The sequence below is a fragment of the Sinocyclocheilus anshuiensis genome, unplaced genomic scaffold, assembly GCF_001515605.1.
Source record: "Sinocyclocheilus anshuiensis isolate Anshui unplaced genomic scaffold, SAMN03320099.WGS_v1.1 scaffold179, whole genome shotgun sequence".
NCBI lineage: Eukaryota > Metazoa > Chordata > Actinopteri > Cypriniformes > Cyprinidae > Sinocyclocheilus > Sinocyclocheilus anshuiensis.
In genome coordinates, this window is record NW_015549577.1 from 335,118 (window position 1) to 360,703 (window position 25,586).

Here is a 25,586-nt window from a genome sequence, read left to right on the forward strand (position 1 = left end):
GATACTTTTAATTTTTAGAAAAACCAAGTCCACCACCCAAGCTTGGAGTCACTGATGTCACAAAAGACAGTGTCTCACTAGCATGGCTTAAACCAGAACATGACGGAGGTAGCAGAATTACAAATTACCTGGTTGAGGCTCTTGAAAAAGGACAACAAAAATGGATAAAGTGTGGTTCTACCAAATCAACTCACTTTGTTGTCTATGGATTGAGAGAAAATGCTGAATACTACTTCAGAGTTCGGGCTGAAAACCATGCTGGACTTAGTGACCCCAAGGACATGGTTTTACCTGTGCTTGTAAAAGATCAGCTGGGCAAGTTATTTATTAATGATGTTTTATTTTTAAACATACACAATGTTTGATTGATTAGTTTTACCTGATGTTAAATTATTATATATTCTTATTGCTTTCTTTAATCAACAGAGGCACCTGAAATTAACATGAAGGACTTCCAACACAACACTGCCTATGTTAAGGCAGGTTCAAATCTCAAGATTGAGATCCCCCTCACTGGTAAACCACTACCAAAAGTATCCCTATCTAAGGATGGACAGGTTCTAAAGTCAACCATGAGATTCAACTCTGATGTGACAACTGACTCCCTTATAATTTCTTTGCGTGAAAGTGTTGCTTCAGACGCAGGCAGATATGATATCACGGCCTCCAACTCCAGTGGAACCACAAAGTCTTTTGTGAATATTGTGGTCCTTGACAGACCAAGCCCACCAGTTGGTCCTGTTGAAATGTGTGATGTCACAGAAGACAGTGTCAGTCTAAAATGGTTGCCTCCTGCTTATGATGGTGGTAGCCCAATCACCAACTACATTGTTTTCAAACGTGAGACCACTACTGCAAACTGGATAGAAGTCTCATCTGCTGTTGCACGGTGCACAATCAAGATCATGAAGCTGATTAATGGAGTTGAGTACCAGTTTAGAATCAGGGCTGAGAATCGTTTTGGCATCAGTGACCACATTGATTCACCAACTGTTACAGTCAGTCTTCCATACAGTGAGTAAAATTCATCTCTACAGCATAAGCTACAAATTGGTAAATACAAATCTATCTATGCGCATTTATGAAAACCTGTTCTATTTAATTTCAGCACTCCCTGTGGCACCTTCACAACCATGGGTATCAGCTGTAACAAAGGAAAGTATTACTGTTAACTGGAAGGAGCCATGTTCAGATGGTGGAAGCCATGTCTTTGGATATCACCTTCAGATGAAAGACAGAAACAGCATTCTTTGGCAGAAAGTTAACACAACTGTTATCCGTGCTACACACTTCAAAGTATCAAACGTGAATGCTGGTCTGATCTATGAGTTCAAGGTTGCAGCTGAAAATGCTGCTGGCATTGGTCCAGTTAGCAAGCCCTCAGATCCTGTGCTTGCAATTGATGCTTGTGGTAAGCATACATGTGCTTAATCCATTAGTATTGATAATTGTAGTTTTCTTTTTGTTTAATCCAATGGAAACATTAACATTAATTGCCACTGTTTTTTCCCCACAGAATCTCCAAACAACCTTAGAGTCACTGATATCACAAAGAGTTCCATTAGCCTTTCCTGGGAGAAACCCTCATATGATGGAGGAAGTAAAATTACTGGATATTTGATTGAGAGGAAAAATGGTCCAAAAGGCAGATGGTCAAAAGCTAATTTGACAAATGTTACTGACACAAAGTTTACTGTATCAGGTTTGACTCAGAATGAATCTTATGAATTCCGGGTCATGGCTAAGAATGCAGTTGGCTCCATTAGTAACCCATCAGCAACTGTTGGACCAGTCACATGTGTGGATACATATGGTGCCCCTGAGATTGAACTTCCTCCAGAATATCTTGATGTTGTGAAATATAAAGCAGGTGCTACAGTTCAGCTTAAAATTGGTATTATTGCTAAACCTCAACCAACAATTGAATGGTACAAGGATGGAAAAGAGCTTGAGTCTGGAGCTCAGATTTCCATTTCCAACACCACTGTGTCTGCATGCATCTCAATCAGGGAAGCCAGCCGTTTGAATAGTGGAACATATGAACTCAAGATCAAGAACTCTTTAGGCTCAGCATATGCTGCTGTCAGAGTACTTGTCCAAGGTATGTTGCAAAGTTTATTACTGAATACCTCATCCACATCATGTAATAATTGCTTTAATGTGTTCATTGCTTCTGCTTAAATTAATATGTGATGTTAACTAACTAACAGTTTTCTGCCACATGGTCACAGTCACCTCTGATAATGGATCACTCTTAATTGTAGAAACATAATTTTTTTGTAAAGCTTGTTTGAAACAATATGTATCATGAACACAGCTATACAAATACATGTGTGATGCATTAATTAGCCCTAATTTGAACAATTTTGGTTGAATGTTTGCTCACTTTCATTAGACAAGCCAGGACCCCCTGATGGAGAGATACAGTTCAAGAAAGTCACAGCAGATACTATGACTATCATGTGGGATCCTCCAGCTGATGAAGGTGGAGCAATGGTTACCCACTACTTTGTGGAGAAACGTGAAACAAGCAGAATTTTGTGGTCCATTATCTCAGAAAAACTAGAAGACTGCATTGTCACAGTCCCAAGGCTAATTAAGGGCAATGAATACATATTCCGTGTTCGTGGTGTAAACAAATATGGAGTTGGAGATCCTCTGGAATCTAGACCAGTAATTGCACAGAATTCCTTTGGTAAGGAGAATTTTTAGTAATAACAATGTTTTTATTATTATTATTATTATTATTATTATTATTATTATTAAATATGTTATCTAATGTAATTTAATGCTTCATTTTTCCCCCATAGTTCCTCCTAGTCGGCCTTCTAAACCCCAAGTCACTATGATTACCAGGTCAACAATGACTGTGGTATGGGAAAGACCAAGTTTAGATGGTGGCAGTGACATTGATGGATATTACTTAGAGAAGAGGGAGAAGAAAAGTCTACAGTGGTTCAAGGTTATTAAAGATCCAATTCGTGATACCAGACAGAAAGTCAACAACCTCACAGAAGGAAATGAATTTCAGTATCGTGTCTGTGCAATCAACAAAGCTGGAGCAGGCCCATATTCTGATGTGTCCATCTTTTACAAAGCTTATGACCCAATTGGTGAGCTTATTTTGTGATTTCTTTTCATTGCTTTATTTTCCAGAATGTGGATATACATTTGTGCAAAGTGTGCATTGATATTTAAAACAGAATTTGTTATATACTCTTAATTGTTATTTTAGATCCACCAAGTGAGCCAACCAAGCTCAGAGTTGTTGATTCAACAAAGACATCTATTACCCTTGGATGGGTCAAGCCTGTCTATGATGGTGGCAGCGAAATTACAAGTTATGTTGTTGAACAAAGAATGGCAGATGAGACCGAATGGGGCACTATAAGTTCTAAAGGAGAAGTAAGAACAACTGAGTTTGTAGTGTCCCACTTGAAACCTGGAGTGTACTACTTCTTCCGTGTCTCTGCTGTTAATTGTGTTGGAACTGGACGTTCAATTGAGATGGTGCAGCCAATGCAAGCCAAAGATATTCTGGGTTTGTATTTTCTAACTGTCTAAAACAATAAAGAAATTATTTAATTATGATACTGTGAATCTGATCAAATATGTTTCTCCTTAATTTTAACAGAGGAGGCGGATGTGGATCTTGACATCTCAATGTCAACTCAGTACATAGCAAAGGCTGGTAGAGATGTGGAGATTGTAATCCCTCTTAAGGGTAGACCTGCTCCAAATGTAACATGGAGAAAGGGAGACAAAAACATTAGTGGTGATGCAAGATATGCCATCAGAAACACAGAATACTCAACTACACTCATAATTCCAAAGGTCACAAGGGATGACACTGGCAAATATCTTCTTGAAATTGAAAATGGGGTTGGAGAGCCAAAAACCATCACAGTGTCTGTTAAAGTATTAGACACACCATCTGCTTGTAATAGGTTGATAGTGAAGAATGTGACACGAGGTAAACTCACTTTGAGCTGGGAACCACCCTATATAGATGGTGGCTCTCCAATCACAAACTACGTTGTTGAAAAGAAGGATGCTAAAATGAAGGCATTCACCATTGTGACAAATGAATGTGCCAATACAACCTACAGGGTTGATGGTCTGTCTGAAGAAATTTACTATTTCTTCCGTGTTTCTGCTGAAAATGAATATGGTGTTGGTGATCCTTGTGAGACTGCACAGCCTGTAAGAGCAACCGAGATGCCTGGTGCTGTAAAAGACCTTGTACTGGTGGACTCAACTAATACATCTGTATGGTTGGCGTGGACAAAGCCTGATCATGATGGTGGCAGTCACATTTCTGAGTACATTATTGAGAAGAAAACAAAGGAAGAGGAAGCTTGGAGCATTGGTGGTACGTGCAGGCGTTGCCAGTATGAGGTAACACACCTTAAAGAACTTTCAGAAGTTTACTTTAGAGTATTCGCAAAAAATGAGAAGGGTCGCAGTGACTTCTCTCAAATTGGACCCATCACTGTAAAGGAACTCCTTATACCACCTGAGGCAAACCTTATTGACTATCCTAATTCAGAATTAAGTGTTCGCATTGGACAAAATGTGAATATTGATTTGCCCTACAAGGGTAAACCTAAACCAACGATTCAGTGGATGAAAGATGACGTGCCACTCAAGGAAAGTGAACAAGTTCGTTTCAGGCAAACAGAGAACAAGGCAAGTCTCATTGTAAGAAATGCAAGAAAGGAGAATGCAGGAAAATACACCTTGGTCCTTGATAGTAAACTTGTCAAGAACTTCTTTGACATTAAAGTCATTACACTTGGGCCACCCTCTCAGCCTATAGGTCCAATTCGTTTTGATGAAATTAAAGCCCAGAGTATTATCATCTCATGGGATGAACCCCAGGACAACGGTGGAGGCGAGATCACCTGCTATAGTGTAGAAAAGCGAGAGAAATCTCAAGCAGCATGGAAGATAATTTGCTCTAGTGTGGTCAGGACCACATTCAAGATACCAAATTTGGTTAAGGGTACTGAATACCAATTTAGGGTGCGTGCAGAGAACAAATATGGAATGAGCGAGCCTCTAACCTCATTAGATGTGGTTGCTCAACACCAATACAAGCCACCAGGTTCACCAGGAAAACCTGTAGTATTCAATGTTACAAGTGATGGCATGACTGTTCAGTGGGAAGCCCCAGGATTTGATGGCGGTTCTCCAATCACTGGATACCATCTTGAGAAAAAAGACAGGAACAGCTTATTGTGGATGAAAGTGAATTCCAGTGTTATCTCTGGAAGAGAATACAGAGTCATTGGACTTATTGAAGGTCTGGAGTATTCATTCAGAGTTTATGCACAAAACAATGCTGGAATGAGTCCAGTCAGTGAACAGAGCAAGCACAAACTGGCAATCTCCCCTGTTGGTAAGTCTTAGTATTGTCTTTATGGTCATATTCGTCTATGATAATCTTTTTTTTTTATGCTTATGGTTTTAATTGCTCTACAGTATTCACCTTTTTTGCCAAAATTCCTTCTTTTCTTCAAAATATCTTTTTTTTCTTCTTTAGATCCTCCAGGCACACCTAACTGCATTGATGTTACAAGAGACTCTGTAACACTTCAGTGGGAACCACCGAAGCGTGATGGAGGCAGTAGGATTGTGGCATACAGTGTTGAAAGGCGTCAAGGAAGAGCACGTTGGTTGAGATGCAATTTCATTGACATCAGCGAATGTCAGTTTACTGTAACAGGTCTTGCTGCTGGTGATCGCTTTGAATTTAGGGTAATTGCCAGGAATGCTGTCGGAACAGTTAGTCCACCTTCTCAGTCATCTGGCTACATCATGACCAAGGATGAAAGTGGTATGTACATACAAAGGCATCATTCAATAGATATTGTTCTATATTAAATATGTTAAATAATCAAACTTTTTTTTCTTTTCAGTTATCCCTGAGATTCAGTTTGAAGCTGAGAAGACCCTCGCCATCAAGGCAGGAGAAAATATTAAACTCAACTGCAGTATAAGTGGACGCCCTGTACCTCAAGTCACATGGTATAAAGATGGAAAGGAAGTTGATAAAATGCTGGTTGACATCACAACTGTTATTGGATCAAGCTCACTGTTCATCAGTGATGCTGACCGCAATGACCGTGGTATCTACACAGTTGAGGCCAAGAACAGTTCAGGCACAACAAAAGTGGATGTTCTTGTCAGAGTACAAGGTATGATCTAAAATCAGTTTTGACTCAGTTTTAATAAAGCTGTTCTGGATTTGGTCATTGCTTATTTTCACTCTGTGTTATTCAGATACCCCTGGACCACCTGAGGGCCCGCTCCGCTTCACAAATATATCTGCAGAGAAAGCAACTCTTTGGTGGAGCCCACCTGAAAATGATGGTTGTGCACCTATCACTAATTATGTAATTGAGAAGCGTGAGACTTCCAGAATTTCTTGGGCACTTGTAACATCCAAGTGTGAAGCCTGCTCCTTTAATGCCACAAAACTGATTAAAGGCAATGAATATCAGTTCCGTGTATCTGCTGCCAATAAATTTGGTGTGGGCAAGCCACTAGAGTCTGAGCCAGTCATTGCTCAGATGCAATACAGTAAGTAAAAATATTTGTTCTTGATCCAATCATTTGTTAATTTAGTACCTGTTATTTTTTTGTACTTTAACACATTTTTGATATCTCACAGCGGTACCAGATGCTCCTGGAACACCTGACTGCACCCATGTGACAGGAAACAGTATCACTCTATGCTGGACAAGACCAAGACATGATGGTGGAAATGAGATTAAGCAATACATTCTTGAAAGACGAGAAAAGAAGAGCTTAAGATGGGTGAAGGTTTCTGCAAAGAGACCAATATCTGAGCTTAGGCATAGAGTAACAAACCTTACAGAAGGAAATGAATATGAATTCCATGTTATGGCTGAAAATGGTGCTGGAATTGGACCTGCAAGTGGTACATCCAGATTGTTCAAATGCAGAGAACCAACAAGTGCCCCCAGTGCTCCAACTCTGGTGAAGGTCATTGATTCCACCAAGATGTCTGTTACCTTGGAATGGACCAAACCAGTGTTTGATGGTGGTATGGAAATCATTGGTTACATTATTGAGATGTGCAAGGCAAGCCTTGAGGAATGGCACAGAGTCAACAACCAGACTTGCATCCACACACATTACGCAGTAACAGAGTTAGAACCTGGTGAAGAATATAAATTCCGTGTGTGTGCAGTCAATGGTGCTGGCAAGGGAGAATTCTCTGAGACTCCAAATGTAGTTCAAGCAGTTGATAGACTGACCTCACCTGAAATTGATATAGATGCAAACTTCAAGCAGACACATGTTGTGAAGAGCAGCGGAACAGTTACACTTCATATTCCCTTCTGTGGAAAACCAGCCCCACTTGCCACATGGACAAAGGCAGACAGAGATCTTGGTGTAATGGTGGATATTAATACCACAGACACATTCAGCACTTTGACAATTGAAAATTGCACCAGGTATGATGCTGGCAAGTATACACTCTCTCTTGAAAACAACAGTGGTCGTAAAGCCATTACATTAACAGTCAAAGTGTTGGACACACCTGGCCCTCCTGGACCTCTCTCATTCAAGGATGTAACAAGAGGTGCTCTGACACTCATGTGGGATGCACCATCCAATGATGGAGGTGCACGTGTTCATCACTACATTGTTGAAAAGCGAGAGGCAAGTCGGTTAAGTTGGCAAGAGGTCAGTGAAAAGTGTACACGTCAAATATTAAGAGTGGCCAACCTTGATATTGGTGTAGCATATTTCTTCCGGGTTATTGCTGAAAATCAGTATGGCAAAGGTGAGCCATTTGAAATGATGGAACCTATTATAGCCACAGAAGAACCTGCACCTCCTAAGCGACTGGATGTCATTGATACTACATCCTCAACAGCCAGTTTAGTATGGATGAAGCCTGAGCATGATGGTGGAAGCCGCATTACTAGATACATTGTTGAGACTAGAAAGAAGGGTTCTGATCACTGGGTTATAGGTGGTCAAACCAAATCTTTAAAAATGGTTCTTGAAGGCTTGGTTGAGAACACAGAATATGAGTTCCGTGTTAAGGCTCAGAATGATGCTGGCATTAGTCAGCCACGAGATGCCCTAGCCTCTGTCATTATAAAGGAGCCACGTATAGAGCCAACAGCGGATCTCAGTGGCATAGATAAACAGCTCATCACTTGCAAAACTGGAAATTCCTTTGCAATTGATATTCCAATCAGTGGCAGACCAGCCCCCAAGGTAACATGGAAGCTTGAAGAAATGAAACTTAAAGAAACAGACAGAGTGTCGATTAAGATTTCTAAAGACAGAACAACTCTACTGGTTAAGGATGCCAAGAGAGGCGACAGTGGAAAGTACTATCTCACACTTGAAAATGTAGCCGGATCAAAAACATTCACTGTCACTGTCAATGTCATTGGTAGACCAGTCCCACCAACTGGACCTGTTGAAATTTCAGGAATATCATCAGAATCCTGTGTATTGACTTGGGGAGAACCTGCAGATGATGGTGGAACAGACATAACCAATTATATTGTTGAGAAACGTGAGTCTGGCTCCACAAAATGGCAGGTTGTGAATTCAAGTGTGAAACGGACCACCATCAAAGTAACTCATCTCACAAAGTACATGGAGTACACTTTCAGAGTCTGTGCTGAGAACAAGTTTGGTGTTAGCAAGTCTATTGAATCTCAAGCTATTGTTGCTGAGCATCCATTCAGTGAGTATTTAATATTTTATACAACTTTTTATTGATTTGATGAAATAGAGCATGAACACTGCTGTATTTATTTTTGTTATTTTCAATCTGATAAGTGTTACATTTCTGTTTTCAGTCTCACCAAGCCCACCAACTCGCCCAGATGTAGTTTCAGTGTCTGCTAATGCAATTTCTATCCGCTGGGATGTGCCATATCATGATGGTGGAAGCCAAGTAACTGGATACTGGATTGAGAAAAAGGAGCGTAATACCATTCTGTGGGTGAGGGAGAACAAGATTCCTTGCCTTGAGTGTCACTACAAGGTCTCTAACCTTATTGAGGGCCTCGAGTATCAGTTCAGAGTATATGCAATGAACATCGCTGGTTTGAGTAAAGCAAGTGAACCATCAAGACCAGTACTGGCTCTAAATCCAGTTGGTAGGTTTTTTGTTACTTTCTACTGTCATTCATATGTATTGCTTTTATTCATGATAATTAATATTAATCAAGTGTTTTTGTCTGCATTTTCAGATCCACCTGGCAAACCAGAGGTTTATGATGTAACCAAGACATCAGTGTCTATTAGATGGTCTATACCATTCAATGATGGTGGCAGCAAGATTGTTGGATATGTGGTTGAACGCAAGGCATTAAGTGATAATGAAGAAGCTCGTTGGTTGAAGTGCAACTACACTACAATCACAGAAAACTTCTTTACTATTACATCACTCAGTGAGGGAGAGCAGTATGAATTCCGTGTTATTGCCAGAAATGGTGCTGGAGTCCACAGCATGCCATCTGAATCAACAGGACTTATCACATGCAAAGATGAATATAGTAAGATGGTTTGCTTAATTGATGCATATTTAGACACACATATCTACTGTTATGAATATGTTAATGCATTTTATTTATTTATTTCAGCACCGCCAAAGGCTGAGCTGGATAGTAAACTTGTGGGTGAGACGATCACTATTAGAGCAGAATCAGACCTGGTTCTTGATGCTGCTGTTGGTGGAAAACCAGAGCCTAAGGTTTTTTGGGCCAAGGGTGACAGGGAGCTGGAACTCGGAGAGAAATACTCACTGACATACACAAGTACAAGAGCGATGGCAATCATTAAGTCATGTAATAGAAATGATACTGGAAGATACATCCTTACCGTGAAGAATGCAAGTGGAATCAAAACAGCTGCTGTCAATGTTAAAGTACTTGGTAAGAATGGAATAAATCACATACTGTTTCATTCAAAATACCTTTTATTGGCTGTATATTTCATGAGAAAATCTTTTATATTTAAGATACACCTGGTCCACCTGAGGGTACAATAACAATTAGCAGGGTCACAGAAGAGAAATGCACAGTTTCCTGGAAGATGCCAATGGAGGATGGTGGAGATCGTGTCACTCACTATATTGTTGAAAGACGTGAGACCAGCAGACTCAACTGGGTCATCATGGAAGCTGAATGCAAGGCTCTGTCTTGTGTCAGCACAAAACTGATCAAGAACAATGAGTACATTTTCCGTGTCAGAGGTGTAAATAAGTATGGGCCTGGTGTACCCTTAGAGTCTGAACCAGTGATTGCAAGAAATGCTTACAGTAAGTATGTTTCCCATTAATAATTATAGTTTACCTACAGTAACAAGGATAATGTATTAATATGTGTTTGTAATTTACATTATAGCTGTTCCATCACCTCCGGAAGCACCAGAGATTACTGCTGTTGGAAAAGAACATGTCATTATTGAGTGGCTGAAGCCAGAGAGTGATGGCGGAAGTGAAATCAAAAACTACCTTGTGGATAAACGTGAGAAGAGTAGTGTTAGATGGACAAGAGTGAACAAAACCTACACCATTTATGATACACGCCTCAAAATCACTGGTCTCCTTGAGGGTAGTGATTATCAGTTCCGTGTTGCAGCTGTCAATGCTGCTGGCACCAGTGTTCCAAGTGATGCATCTCAGTACGCTCACTGTAAAGACCCAACATGTAAGTAACACTGACCTGTATACCTTAATAAAATCTTAAACACAGAAAAATAGTAACATGCCTAACCTGCCTTCTAATTTTACAGATACCCCAGCTCCACCATCAGTTCCTCGTGTTACAGACACCACAAAGCACAGTATTAGTATAACATGGACACGACCAATGTATGATGGTGGATCCGATGTCACAGGCTATGTTGTTGAAATTCTGGAGGAGGGAACAGAGCAATGGTATAGAGCCACACAGAAGATACTGACAAGTACTCAGTACACAGTAGCTGGTCTGGCAAGTAACAAAAAGTACAGCTTCAGAGTGGCTGCAGTCAATGCTATGGGTACTGGAGAGTTCAGTGAAGGCAGTATTGAGGCTGCACCTTCAGAAAGAGTCGGTAAGATTTTTTAAAAAGTCTAGTTAGTTAGCCACCATCAAGCTATTAAAGGTCCTAAAGACCTGTTTTTTGATGTGGATTTAATGAATGAAATTTGTTATTGCTATGCTCTCAGAAATTCCTGATATTGAGCTACCTGACGAACTGAAGAAGACTGTTTGCATCAGGGCTGGCAACACTTTACGTCTTCATGTAACTACAACTGGAAGACCTGCACCAGTTGTTGCCTGGAGAAAGCCTGGAATTGACCTACAATCCCGTGGAATCATAGATACTACAGAAAACACTACAACTTTAATAGTTGAGAAGGTTCATCGTTACGATGCTGGAAAATACACAATTGAGGCAGAAAATCCATCTGGCAAGAAAATAGTTACTATTCTTGTCAAGGTTTATGGTGAGTACATTTCTGCAATTAATAATGAATACTGTGCATTCACTAAAATTAAATAAACCATATGTAACTTAGAGCAACACAAGCTTAAATCTGTTTAAAAATTATCTTGTAGATACTCCTGGACCATGTGGTGCAGTAAATGTTAAAGATTACACAAAAGAGTCTGTTGTAATCACATGGGATGTGCCTACTGTTGATGGAGGTGCTCACATCAACAACTACATAATTGAGAAGCGTGAAGCTTCAATGAAATCTTACAAAACAGTTACAACAGAATGCAAGAAGACATTATACAGAATCACTGGACTGGAAGAAGGAACACAGTACTTCTTTAGGGTATTGCCTGAGAACATATATGGTATTGGAGAACCTTGTGAAATTACTGATCCAGTATTGGTTTGTGAAGTTCCATCTGTTCCTCAAGATCTGTATGTAATTGATACCACAAAATCTACTGTCATTCTTGGATGGGAAAAACCACTTCATGATGGTGGCAGCAGACTTTCTGGCTATGTTATTGAAGCCTGCAAAACTGAAAGTGACCGCTGGATGAATGTCGCTAGTGCAAAACCATCTGTGCTACAGCACACAATTGTCTCACTGAATGAAAATGAGCAATATCTCTTCAGAATCAGAGCTGAAAATAGCAGAGGTGTCAGTGAGCCCAGAGATCTCATGACACCTGTAACAATACAGGAACAGAAAGGTAAGATATCATTAAAAACTACTGTATAATATGAGGAAAGCAGTAATTAATAAATGTTTTATATTATTTATTGTTTGTTTCAAACTTTCATTATTGTTATTTCTCTTTTCATTACAGTCATGCCAAAGATTGACTTGACTGGCATCCCACAAAAGATTGTCAATGTGCCAGCTGGTAAGCCAATTGTGCTCAACATTCCCATTAAAGGTAGACCTGCACCAGTGTGTTCATGGTTCTTTGGTGGAGTCAAGATGAAGGACAAGCTTGACCGCATCAAGATTGAGACAACTGCTAAATTTACTAAGCTGACAGTCCGTGAAACCACAATTGATGATACTGGTGACTACACTCTTGAAGTGAAAAATGTCACTGGAACAGCAACTGAGGTCATCAAAGTTATCATTCTTGGTGAGAAACAATTTACTTTTCCCTACAGTTTTTTGTAGCTACATATAAAGTGTTTTTGAAATTTACCAAATGTATTTCATCCCTAGACAAACCTGGAGTACCTGTTGGGCCTATGAAAATTGATGAGGTTGATGCCACATCAGTGACCTGCAGCTGGGAACCACCACTGAAAGATGGAGGTGCGAATGTCAGTGGTTACATTGTTGAGCAGCGGGATGCGCATCGACCTGGATGGATGCCAGTGTCTGAATCTGTCACAAGACCCATGTTCAAATTTACAAGACTCGCGGAAGGAACTGAATATGTATTCCGTGTTGCTGCAACAAATCGTTTTGGTATTGGCGGGTTCTTGCAATCTGAAGTTGTTGAGTGCAAGAGTGCCAAAAGTATGTTTTTTCTACCTCTGATGTTTTCTATATCTATTTAGATTTAATTTATTTAAAAAATAAATGTATTGAATTCATCTCTTTCTTTTCTAGCTGTACCTGGAGCACCCAGCACACCTGAAATACTTGATATGTCTCATGATGGCATGACACTTACTTGGTCACCACCCGAGGATAATGGTGGTTCTACTATTGCTGGCTACATCATTGAGCGAAAAGAGGCTGGATCTGACAGATGGATTTGTATAAATAAGAATACAGTGACCATGACAAGATACAGAGCCACAGGACTTATAGAGGGTCTTGAATATGAATATAGAGTTACAGCAATCAACTCTAGAGGCTCTGGAAAACCAAGTGCAAACTCTAAACCAACTATTGCAATGGATCCTATCGGTATGTACGAAGGATATATATAAGTAAATCAAATTGTCAGTAGAACAAACATGACCAATGTGTTCAATTTTCCTCTTAAACAGAGCCCCCTGGTATTCCACTGAACCCAAGAGTCACAGATACCACGAGAACATCAGTTTCACTTGCTTGGTGTCCTCCGGAGGAAGAGGGAGGTGCCGCTATAACTGGCTATCTAATTGAGATGCAGAAGGTTGACCAGGTTGAATGGACAAAATGCAACACAACACCAACAAAGATTTGTGAATACACTCTGACACACATGCCTCAGGGAGCTGAATACAAGTTCCGTGTGATGGCATGTAATGCTGGTGGAGCTGGAGAACCAGCTGAGATTCCAGGAGTGGTCAAAGTTACAGAAATGCTTGGTAAGATTAAATACATAATAATGAGAATAAGAATATATATATCATTCTGTCATATATGTATATGGCAGTACATATTTGTTTTGTAAAAACTGTATTTTGTTTTCAGAATATCCTGATTTTGAGCTGGATAAAATCTACCAGGAAGGCTATGTTGTCAGACAAGGTGGTGTCATCAGGCTATCTGTGCCCATCAAGGGCAAACCCTTCCCAACATGCAAGTGGACAAAGGAAGGTCGTGACAATTCTCACAGAGCTATGATTGCAACCAGTGAAGAACGTACTGAGCTTGTGATTAAGGAAGCCCACAGAGACGACACTGGCACCTATGACCTTGTGTTGGAAAACAAATGTGGAAAGAAGGCTGTCTATATTAAGGTTAAAGTTATTGGGCGCCCAGATCCACCTGAGGGTCCTCTTGAATTTGATGATATTCAGGCACGTTCAGTCAGAGTGAGCTGGAGACCACCCTCAGATGATGGAGGCTCTGATATCTTTGGTTACATTGTGGAGAGGCGAGAGGTGCCTAAAGCAGCTTGGTATACTGTTGACTCACGTGTGGTCGATACATCCCTTGTGGTCAAGGGACTGAAGGAAAATGTTGAATATCACTTCAAGGTTACAGCAGAGAACCAATTTGGCATAAGCAAATCCCTGAAATCTGACGAATCTGTTACACCAAAGACTCCTCTTTGTAAGCATTTTTATGATTGCTATTTTTAACATCTTTCTTAATAACCCCTTTTAAATTATTGTAAATAACAATAATTATTATATTGTGTTGTTTGTTTTGCATAAAGGTCCACCAGAACCTCCTAGTTTCCCTCCAGAAATCATGGATGTTACAAAGACCACGGTTGGCCTATCCTGGTCAAGGCCAAAGGATGATGGTGGATCTCGTGTAACTGGATACTATGTTGAGAGAAGAGAGGTTTCCACTGAGAAGTGGGTGCGTCATAACAAGACTCATATCACAACGACAATGTATACTCTCACTGGTCTCATCCCTGATGCAGAGTACCAGTTCCGTGTGATTGCTCAAAATGATGTTGGTCAAAGTGAGCCTGGACCTGTATCCGAGTCAGTTGTGTGCAAAGATCCATTTGGTATGTAACCCTCCCCCTCTCCCTTCCAAACAAGTTAATAATTTGCCTTAAGAAAAAGTATACAAAGTACTTTTACATGCTTAAACTATTCTCTGTTTTCAACAGATAAGCCAGGCCAACCCGGTGAGATTGACATCATCTCTATAACCAAGGACAGCATAACCATTCACTGGTTACGTCCTGAATCTGATGGTGGAAAAGAGATCCTTGGGTACTGGATTGAATACAGGCAAGCAGGTGAAAGTGCCTGGAAGAAATGCAACAAAGAGCGTTCAAAGGACAGACAGTTTACCATGGGAGGACTCATGGAAGCTACAGAGTACGAGTTCAGAATGCTTGCTGAAAATGAAGCTGGACTAAGTAGACCAAGAAGAACAGCAATGGGCATTAAAACCAAACTGAGTGGTAAGTTAATAAAATGTTACTTCGATTTTTTTCTGACACCAACATTCACAAAGTATGCAAAGTGACTAACATGTTCAATTTATCCTCTAGTCGGAGAGGCTCCATGCCTGAAAGAGGAAATCAAAGAAATTAGCACTAAACTAGGAGAATCTGGAACAATGGCATGCCAAATTATTGGAAGACCTCTTCCTGAAATCAAATGGTATAGATATGGAAAGGAGTTGATCCAGAGCCGAAAGTACAAGATGAGCTCTGATGGACGAAATCACTCTCTAACAGTATTCACAGATGAGCAAGAAGATGAAGGCTTGTACACATGCAGAGCTATCAATGAGGCAGGTGAAATTGAGACCAGTGGCAAGCTCCTGTTGCAGGCTGCACCACAATTCCATCCTGGATTCCCATTGAAGGAGAAATACTATGCAGGTTGTGGAAGAAGCCTACGTCTCCATGTCGTTTACATTGGTCGCCCTATTCCACAAATCATGTGGTTCTATGGCAAGAAGCCTCTCAATCCATCTGAGAATGTCATAATTGAAAACACAGAAAGTTACACTCACTTAGTTATCAGAAATGTCCAGCGTAAGACAAATGCTGGAAGATATAAAGTGCAAATGAGCAACAAATTTGGCACAGTGGATACTGTTCTTCGTGTTGAAATCCAAGGTAAATTGAAGCCTGTTTTTAATAAAAGATAAATACCTTACTGGCAATAGACATGCTTTCCATGAAAATATGTTGGAAAATGTAACAAATACTGTCCCTGTCTTTCCAGATAAACCTGTAATACCTGAAGGACCAATTGTTGTTGATGCTCTCTTGAAGAGTTCTGTGATCATTAGCTGGAAACCACCCAAGGATGATGGTGGATCAATGATCACGAATTACATTGTAGAGAAAAGTGAAGCAAAAGAGGGTGAACAATGGCATCTTGTGTCATCAGCTATCTCAGGAACCACATGCCGTGTTCCAAACCTTATTGAGAGTGCTGGATATTACTTCCGGGTTTCTGCACAGAATCAGTATGGAATAAGTGAACCTCTTGAGATTCCATCTGTTGTCATTATCAAGAGTCCATTTGGTAAGTTTCATGGATTAGTGCTCTTGAACAGTCTAAAATTTTTTTTTTTTTAAATAAATAAGCAAAATATACATTGTCAAATCTATTTATTAATTTATCTATCAAATGTATTCCTCTTTATTTCCTAAAACAGAGAAACCTGGAGTCCCGCAAAAGCCATTTGTTTCTTCTGTAACAAAGGATTCATGTGTTGTTTCTTGGAAAGCACCATCCAGTGATGGAGGTGCCAAAATTAAGAACTATTACCTTGAAAAAAGAGAGAAAAAACAGAACAAATGGATTGCAGTTACTACAGAAGAAATCCATGAGACATCTTACACTGTTAAAGGCCTTCTTGAAGGTTTTGAATATGAATTCCGTGTCAAATGTGAAAATATTGGTGGAGAGAGTGACTGGAGTGAGATTTCAGAACCAGTCATTCCAAAATCAGATACAGCTCTCCGTGCCCCATTCTTCAAGGAAGAATTGAGAGACATGTGTGTCAAATACAGGGCAACTGCAACATTTGTCACAAAGGTTATCGGACATCCCAAGCCAGTGGTTAAATGGTACAAGAACGGCAAAGAAATTTTACCTGATGGAGAGAAAACAAAGGTCCAAGAATTCAAGGGAGGTTACTTCCAAATTGTTATCAGCAATGCTGATGAGAATGATGCAGCTGTTTACCAAATTAGAGCTACTAATCAGCTTGGATCAATCTCAAAAAGTATGAACCTGGAGGTTGAGGGTAAGTATTTCTAATTGTTTGTTTTGAACAAAGTCTATTCAACCTGAGCACTTTTCTAAAAGCAATATCTGTATATTTTTTAATCCTGCAGCACTGCTGTGTTATAATCCTGCAGCACTTCTCTTTTGTCTTATGATTGTTTTTTATTTTTTATTTATTTTATTATTTTCTAGTTCCTGCCAAGATTCACTTGCCATTACATCTCCAAGGCATGGGAGCTGTTCATGCCATTCGTGGTGAAGTGGTTACCATCAAGATTCCCATTAGTGGCAAACCTGATCCTGTTGTGACTTGGCAAAAGGGACAAGAGATGATTAATAATACAGCTTACCATCAAGTAATTATCACAAGATCTTTCACCTCCCTGGTGTTCCTAAAGGGAGTACAAAGGAAGGATTCTGGCTACTACATCATTTGTGCCAAAAATCGATTTGGTGTGGATAAACAGACAGTTGAACTTGCTGTTGCTGATGTCCCTGATCCACCAAAAGATGTTAAAGTCAGTGATATTGGCAGAGATACACTCACCCTCACTTGGAGTCCTGGAAATGATGGTGGAAGTGAAATTATCAATTACATTATAGAAAAGTGCCCTACCACTGGAGACAGATGGATTCGTGTTGCTCAGACATCTGAGACCGAATACACCGTGATGAGTCTCTTTGGCAAAACAAAATGCCAGTTCCGTGTGATTGCAGAAAACCATTTCGGCTTGAGTGGTCCATCTGTGCCAACTGATCCTGTGACAACAAAAGAAGACAAGTTAGCAATTCGAAACTATGATGAGGAAGTGGATGAAACAAGAGAGATTACAAAGGAGGAGGCACCACATTCAAAAGTTAAACTTTTGCCATCTCTGTACACAGTCTCTGAGGAACTTGCACGAAATGGACAGTTTGGAATTGTACATCGCTGTGTGGAAATTAGCTCCAAGAAGACATTCTTGGCAAAATCCATCAAAGTTAAAGGTGCTGATCGAGAACTGGTTGCAAGAGAAATTGAGACACTCAATATTGCAAGACATAAAAACATTGTTTATCTTCATGAATCCTTTGATAGCCTGGAAGAATACGTCCTTATCTATGAATTCATATCTGGTATGGACATCTTTGAGCGTCTTGGTACTAACTTTGACCTCACAGAGCAAGAAATTGTTCGGTATATGAGACAAGTGTGTGGAGCCCTTAAGTTCTTGCACAGTCACAACTACTGTCATTTTGATATCAGACCTGATAACATTGTTTATTCTACTAGGAAGAGCAATACAATCAAGATCATTGATATGGGTCAAGCAAGGTTGCTTACACCTGGAGAAAACATCAGGATTCAGTTTACTGCCCCTGAGTACTGTGCACCTGAAATCCACAACAGTGATTTTGTCACCACTGCCACTGACATGTGGTCTGTAGGTGTTCTTGCATATGTCCTCCTTAGTGGACTTAATCCATTTGCTGCTGAATCACACCAGAAAATGGTTGAGCACATTTCAAGTGCAGAGTATGTGTTTGACAGTGAAGCCTTTAAAGAGACCAGCCTTGAAGGTATGGACTTTGTCGACAGACTGTTGACTAAAGACCGCAAGCTACGTATGACTGCCTCTGAAGCTTTGGAGCACCCTTGGCTCAAGATGAAATTGGAATATGTTAGTTCAAAGGTCATCAAGACTTTGAGACACAGAAGATACTACCAATCACTGGTGAAAAAGGAATGGAGCACTGTTATTTCAGCAGCACGTGTTGCCTATGGTGGTGGCTACAGAAACCAGAGAAATGTTTCCATTGGCAGAGTGAAAGTTGGACATCCTGAACAAGGCTTGAGAGCGGGTCCTGTCATGCATTGCTCTGCTGAAGAGGGAGGACATATCAGGTTTGTGTGCTGCATTGAGAACTACAACAGAAACACCGAAGTGACCTGGTACTTTGGTTCCCGCAAACTGACTGCAAGCCACAAATATGAAATCAGTTATGCTAATGGAGTTGCTAGCATCTATGTTAAAGACATTGAAGAATGTGACGATGGATTTTATAGATGCAAGGTTGTCTGTGAAGATAGGGAGGATAGTGCATATGCTGAGTTGTTTGTTGAGACAGTTAGGTCCTACCGAGAATACTATCTGGGACGCTCGCTCAAGAAACCAAGGCGTAGAATTGACAAAACAAAAATTTTGCAGAGGCCTCCAGAGTTTACTTTGCCATTGTACAACCGTGCAGCATACATTGGTGAAGATGTGCGCTTTGGTGTAACAATTACAGTCCATCCAGAGCCAAGTGTAACATGGTTAAAGGCCGGGCACAGGATCAAACCAGATCCTACAAAATACACATTCACAAGTGACAAGGGTCTTTATCAACTCATGATACACGATGTTGATCTCAGTGATGATGCTGAATACACTGTTGTAGCAAACAACAAGTTTGGTGAGGACAGTTGCAAGGCCCGTCTCACTGTAACACCACATGTTGTTGCTGAGGACAATATGAGACCAATGTTCAAACGTCTCTTAGCTAATATTGAGTGTGTTGAGGGTCAAAGCGTCCGCTTTGACTTAAGAGTATCAGGAACCCCTGCTCCAACTCTGAAATGGGAGAAAAATGGGAAACCTCTTGAGTTCAGACCACAAGTTGAAGTCATTCAAGAGGATGTAGAACATCATGTTCTACATATCAGAGAAACCCTCATAGAGGATTCAGGCACATACAGAGTCACTGCAACAAATACAGCTGGATCAGCAAGTTGTCAAGCTTCTCTCAAAGTTGAACGCCTAACATACACAAGGAGGGAGTTCAAGAGTGAGGAAGAGAGGCAGACGTATGTAAGGAACCAAATAGAAAAGACACTGAAAATAGCACAACAGTTCTCAACAGCAGAGGTTGTTACACTTAACCCTGTAGCACAGGAAGCTTTGAAGGAAGCTGCTGAATTATATAAACCTGCATTCAGCACCAAAAATGTGCAGGGTGAGTTTGACATCTCTGTTAAAGAGGATCAAGAACTAAAGAAAATAAAAGAGGAAGAGAAGAAGATACGTATGCCTTATGAAATCCCTGAAGCTCGTGCATATGATCCAACTGTTCTCAGTGAAGATAAGTTGATCAAACACTTTGTGCCCCTATCTGACATGAAATGGTACAAGAAACTACGTGACCAGTATGAGATTCCTGAGAGAATGGAAAGAATTGTCCAGAAGAGACAGAGGCGTATTCGTCTTTCCAGATGGGAGCAATTTTATGTCATGCCACTGCCTAGAATAACTGACCAGTACAGACCAAAGTGGCGCATTCCTAAACTTACACTAGATGATTTAGAAACTGTTCGACCAGCAAGAAGATCACCATCCCCTGAGTCAGAGGCATCATTCAGACTGAGAAGACGCTCACTAGGAGATCTTTCAGATGAGGAGCTCCTCGAGGGTGAGGACTATCTGACAATGAAGAGAACTGAAAAAGAAAGGCAAGAGCTTGAAGAAGAACTTGAACTTGGCTTCTCTGCCTCCCCACCCAGTGGAAGCCCCGTCCGCTTTGAGCTGTCTGCACTGCATCATGCTTCATCCAGACCTGTTCACAAAGCTGAAGTGAGACGCGTAGAGACAAAACATGTAACAACAACTGAGCAAGCTCGGGGCTCTCCTCCTCCCATTTCATATTTCATGAGGAGGAGGAGATCATTGTCTCCAACATATATTGAACTGATGCGTCCTGTCTCTGAACTCATCAGACAACCTCGTGCCCGCATCTCAACAGAGGCTGAAGTTGAAATTATTGAAAGAAGATCACCCACCCCTGAGAGGACACGTCCTCGATCACCAAGTCCTGTGTCAACTGAGAGAAGATCTTCCAGATCCTCCTCTAGATTTGAAAGGTCTGCAAGATTTGACATCATGTCTAGATATGAAGCAAGAAAAGCAGCTCTCAAATCTGAGCGCAAGTACCAGGTTGTGACACAACAGCCCTTCAGTCTTGACCATACTCCACGTATCACAGTAAGAATGCGTTCTCACCGTGTTCCATGTGGACAAAACACTAAATTCACATTGAATGTTCAATCAAAGCCAGATGCTGATATCCAGTGGTTCCATAATGGACAACAAATACAAGAGAGCAGCAAATACCAGTTCACAAATATGAGTGGAGTCCTGTCTCTTCAGATTAATGACTGTCAGGAAGAGGACAGTGGCACATACCGTGTCGTCTGCACAAATTCAAAGGGTGAGGCATCAGACTATGGAACTCTTGATGTTTCAGGTGGAGCATTTACTACATACTCTTCAAGACGTCGAGATGAAGAGGCTCCAACACCATTTGTACCTGATATAACAAAAACTGATTGTTATCATTCAACAACAATCAGAGCTTCCTCTGCCTCAAGAACTCACTTGGAGATCAAAGAAACCAAAACTAAATTGACAGAGAGATGTGAAGTTTCTGCCTTTGAAAAGTATGAATCGCAGAAGCTTGCATCATCTCCAATTAGATATGCATCCGCCGAATACCTATCATCAGCTTCATATTCATCCTCTGACAGGCATACAACATCAAAGATAAAAGAATCAGAAACAACATCTGAAGTTTCAGTAAAGAAAGTGAAAGCTACTCTTTCAGCCAAAATACTCACAAAACCACAGTCTCTGACTGTATCTGAGGGTGACTCAGCACGATTTGTCTGTGATATTGATGGAGAGCCAGCACCAAGTGTCACATGGATGCATGAGGGAAGAACAATTGTCTCTTCGCACCGTTTCCATGTGTCTACAACACAATATAAGTCTACATTTGAAATTTCATCAGTTGTGTATTCAGATGAAGGCAGTTACACTGTAGTTGTAGAAAATTCAGAAGGAAAGCAAGAGGCAAGGTTTACCTTAACTATTCATAAACAAATAATTAAAGAGGAAGGTATACCTACACAAGTGAAGCCACCAGAACCCTCAGTGACATCTCCAGTGCCATCAGTTAAATCTCCAGAGCCATCAGTTGCATCTCCAGTGCCATCAGTAAAGTCTCCAGAGCCCTCTGTGAAATCCCCAGTGCCATCAGTAAAGTCCCCAGAGCCCTCTGTGAAATCACCAGTGCCATCGGTAAAGTCTCCAGAGCCTTCGGTAAAGTCTCCTGTTCCCTCAGTGAAGTCTCCAGAACCCCAAATTAAATCACCAGAACCCACTGGTGTTAAATCTCCTGAACCTCAAATTAAATCTCCAGAGGGTGTCAAATCCCCATTGAAATTGAAGTCACCAGAGCCAGCTGCCTATCTTCAGAGGGTAAAGTCTCCACCTCCTATTAAGTCTCCTGAACCAACCACCCCTCAAAGAGTAAAGTCTCCAACAGCTCTGAAGTCTCCTGAGCCTATAGCTTCACCTCCCAGGGTAAAATCCCCACCTCCAATTAAGTCTCCTGAGCCGGTTGCATCCCCTCTGAGAGTTAAATCCCCTACAGGACTTAAGTCTCCTGAACCTCAGAGAGCCAAATCCCCACCAACAGTCAAATCTCCTGAGCCGATCATGTCACCTAAAAGAGTTAAATCTCCACTTACAGTGAAATCCCCAACCCCCTCAAAGGAAGCACCACCAAAGATCATTCAGCAACTCGAAGCTGAAGCTTATGAAGACAAAATTAAGATGATCTTTGTTGCAGAGAGCTCAGTAAGAGAAGTTGTGTGGTACAAGGATAGCAGAAAACTGAGTCAAAGTAGTCGGTTTCAGATTCATTCATCTGCAGATGGAACTTGCTGTCTCTATATATCTGATGTTTCACAGAGTGACCAAGGGGAATACTCCTGTGATATCATAAGTGAAGGAGGAGCAGTGTCAAGAACATCATTCTCTTTTGTTGGTCAAGTGTTCCAAGCAATCTACACAAAAGTAAATGCATTCGTGGCTACACAAATGGCAGTTCAAGGTACATGTCCTTTTGCATAAATTCTCATCCATTTAAAATCTTGATGTCCATTCTTCTTAGTGCCAGTGCTTTATGTAAAAGCTTTATTTATTTATTTATAATTTTTTTCCCAGAATCCATGTCATCCCAAATACGTGGGGGAAGCGAAATGATTCTTAAAAGGGACAGTGCAGCTGTTAGCAGTATGCATGAAAGCTTTTCTTCTAAATCCATCCAAATGGAGAGCACAATCCAAGAGGCATCCTTCAGCAGTTCTTCAATGGCTGAGATGAAATTTGAAACTATGTCAATGTCTAGCATGTCCTCTATGACATCGGAGTCAGTATATGCAATGAGCTCAAGTAGTATAATGTCAAGTCATTCACATGTTGAAGAATCTTCAGTTAGAGCAGCCCTCCACAGTGCTCAAGGTAAGGATCAATTTGATTAAAACCAATCATACATACCAATTTTTTAAATAATGTTGTAATATGGATGAATATCATTTTAAATACATTTATTTCATAGGCTTAGCTCCAAGAATTGAAGCTCTTCCTGAAGATATCAGCATCGAAACTGGAAAGGTTCTAACAGTGGCCTGTGCTTTCTCTGGAGAGCCAGCACCTCGTATTGAGTGGTCACGTGGTGGAAAGAAACTGCCTGGCGAGGAAGAAAGCAGTAGGTTCCATATCGAGACAACAGAGGACCTAACCACACTCATCATCACTGGTGTGAAAGAGAGTGATGCTGGGACATACACACTCAAACTGTCCAATGAGCATGGATCTGACATGGCAACTGTTACCATCAGCATTCGATCAAAGTAAAGCCATAATTTCTACCCCCACCCCTTCCTTTATTAAGCAACTTTTGTATTTATTAAATGAGGGGAGAAAAAGTCTTGATAAATACCTGGATATCTGTTCCTGTAAATATAAACTATTTTTATACCAAACTTGACATTAATTTATGCCAATCTAGACTAAAGTCTAAAGTTATTATAAAATATGCCATATTGGATAATTATGACTTAGGATTTTGATCCATTTTTCTGTGACATGTACATAATGTATATAGCCGAATTTAACGGTTATGGAAAATGTATGAATTGTTATTTATAACAATATTAACTGAAACAAATGGAACTAAATGTTTATCAGGAGAAAGTTTCACATGGAACGAATACCTTGATAAACCTGAAACTAAACTCTGTGCCTCAACAATAAGTTGAAGTCTTAAGATTGCCTCAACAGGTAGAGAAGGCTCCCTGTTGACGTTAACACTAAATCTAAGAGACTAAGTTATACCTGCATGTTTACACATGCAGTGATATTATAAGCATACTCTTATGCATTGTTACTTGAACATAAGGCCTTGAGTGCTGTTTGCATGTTACCCTCATGTAAGCAGGGCGACTAGGCCTTGTGTTTAGACTGACTATGTCATACCACCATTTTAATGACAAGCTCAAGGTGCGAGCGGCCTGCACTTTATGAGCAAAAATGTTTAATGTGCTCTGTTTCTGGCAAGGGACTGCTTGAATACACTTTCAAAATGAACATCTCCTGGCCAATAAGGAAAGTATATCTTGTACTTCCTTGCAGAAGCAGAGCCTCCTCTTGGAGGATTGCTTTGAAGCATTGTGTGTTTGTGTGTTAGCTTTAGAATTCACCTTGTCAGTTGTTGGGCAAACATCAAGAAAGTGTGCCACAGCAACTCCACCTGCTGTGCAATGGGAAAGAAATGGTTTAGTATCTAAATGCCCTGCACTTTGGTTTGATTTTATGTAGAATTGTAGTATTATCTATATATGCAACCTCCTTGAGTATTAATGATTCAATAAAGCATGTTCTCAGCACTAAATTTGGTCTTGTCTTTATTCTGTGGTCTCAGTGTGTCAATTAATTATGGCACAATGATTTATTTAATCTTTTGTTATTTTTTCAATCTGTTTGTCCTTATTTTATTAGGAAAGTGGAGTATAGACAGTAAAGTAGTTTTGAGAGAGGTGGAATAGGATTGAGGCATGACAGAGACTCCAACAAGTAAGCATGTATATATGTAGGGAATAGATTTATTCACCAGGCAATCAGTAATGCCTGACACAGTCAGGGCCTTTTTATTATTATTATTATTATTATTATTATTGTTATTATAATAACAGCACACTTTAAGCTTAGGAGAGAGAGGATGTGAGTTAAAGAGGGTAGGGAGAAAGATTGGACTCACTGAATAATGGATAACGTCTCGGGTTACGTATGTAACCCTGGTTCCTCGAGGGAACGAGACGCTGCGTCGGAAAACGCTAGGGGAACGCCCCTGGGGTGAAGCCTCCATTCCCCGGGCCTCGGCCCCTGCCTTGATAGGATGTCTGCTCCCAAATTGAGATGCCCAGTGATGTAAACTGCTCTCAGCGAGAGAAGTTTGCCCTGGGACCACACAAGGATCTGGTACGCTAGTTTGTACAAACGGCGTCAGCGCAGACCTCCCTGGTCGTTGATGTAAGAGACCACCGCTGCGTTGTCGGTGCGCACTAGCACATGGCGATCTCATAGGTCCGGGAAGAAGTGCTTCAAAGCTCGAAATACGGCCAGCATCTCCAGGCAGTTGATGTGCCA

At 40.6% G+C, this 25,586-nt stretch overlaps 1 protein-coding gene across 1 annotated transcript in view; it reads left to right on the forward strand.

Annotated features, from left to right (window-relative positions):
• The window catches only part of ttn.2 (titin, tandem duplicate 2), a 170,151-nt gene extending 145,320 nt beyond the window's left edge, over positions 1 to 24,831 (forward strand). Inside the window, exons 204-236 of the mRNA XM_016445616.1 lie at positions 19 to 315; positions 427 to 1,014; positions 1,109 to 1,411; positions 1,517 to 2,101; positions 2,396 to 2,695; positions 2,811 to 3,113; positions 3,236 to 3,541; positions 3,635 to 5,401; positions 5,546 to 5,839; positions 5,922 to 6,200; positions 6,286 to 6,585; positions 6,677 to 8,743; positions 8,859 to 9,161; positions 9,255 to 9,560; positions 9,648 to 9,938; positions 10,025 to 10,324; positions 10,410 to 10,715; positions 10,801 to 11,103; positions 11,219 to 11,500; positions 11,613 to 12,206; positions 12,324 to 12,614; positions 12,701 to 13,000; positions 13,094 to 13,396; positions 13,480 to 13,782; positions 13,889 to 14,473; positions 14,580 to 14,885; positions 14,991 to 15,290; positions 15,381 to 15,956; positions 16,066 to 16,371; positions 16,505 to 17,098; positions 17,272 to 22,989; positions 23,103 to 23,399; positions 23,497 to 24,831. Of these exons, the coding sequence (XP_016301102.1) occupies positions 19 to 315; positions 427 to 1,014; positions 1,109 to 1,411; positions 1,517 to 2,101; positions 2,396 to 2,695; positions 2,811 to 3,113; positions 3,236 to 3,541; positions 3,635 to 5,401; positions 5,546 to 5,839; positions 5,922 to 6,200; positions 6,286 to 6,585; positions 6,677 to 8,743; positions 8,859 to 9,161; positions 9,255 to 9,560; positions 9,648 to 9,938; positions 10,025 to 10,324; positions 10,410 to 10,715; positions 10,801 to 11,103; positions 11,219 to 11,500; positions 11,613 to 12,206; positions 12,324 to 12,614; positions 12,701 to 13,000; positions 13,094 to 13,396; positions 13,480 to 13,782; positions 13,889 to 14,473; positions 14,580 to 14,885; positions 14,991 to 15,290; positions 15,381 to 15,956; positions 16,066 to 16,371; positions 16,505 to 17,098; positions 17,272 to 22,989; positions 23,103 to 23,399; positions 23,497 to 23,795 (20,252 nt within the window). The 3' untranslated portion in view covers positions 23,796 to 24,831. The remainder of the gene's footprint in view (positions 1 to 18; positions 316 to 426; positions 1,015 to 1,108; positions 1,412 to 1,516; positions 2,102 to 2,395; positions 2,696 to 2,810; positions 3,114 to 3,235; positions 3,542 to 3,634; positions 5,402 to 5,545; positions 5,840 to 5,921; positions 6,201 to 6,285; positions 6,586 to 6,676; positions 8,744 to 8,858; positions 9,162 to 9,254; positions 9,561 to 9,647; positions 9,939 to 10,024; positions 10,325 to 10,409; positions 10,716 to 10,800; positions 11,104 to 11,218; positions 11,501 to 11,612; positions 12,207 to 12,323; positions 12,615 to 12,700; positions 13,001 to 13,093; positions 13,397 to 13,479; positions 13,783 to 13,888; positions 14,474 to 14,579; positions 14,886 to 14,990; positions 15,291 to 15,380; positions 15,957 to 16,065; positions 16,372 to 16,504; positions 17,099 to 17,271; positions 22,990 to 23,102; positions 23,400 to 23,496) is intronic.
• Positions 24,832 to 25,586: the final 755 nt, after the last annotated feature.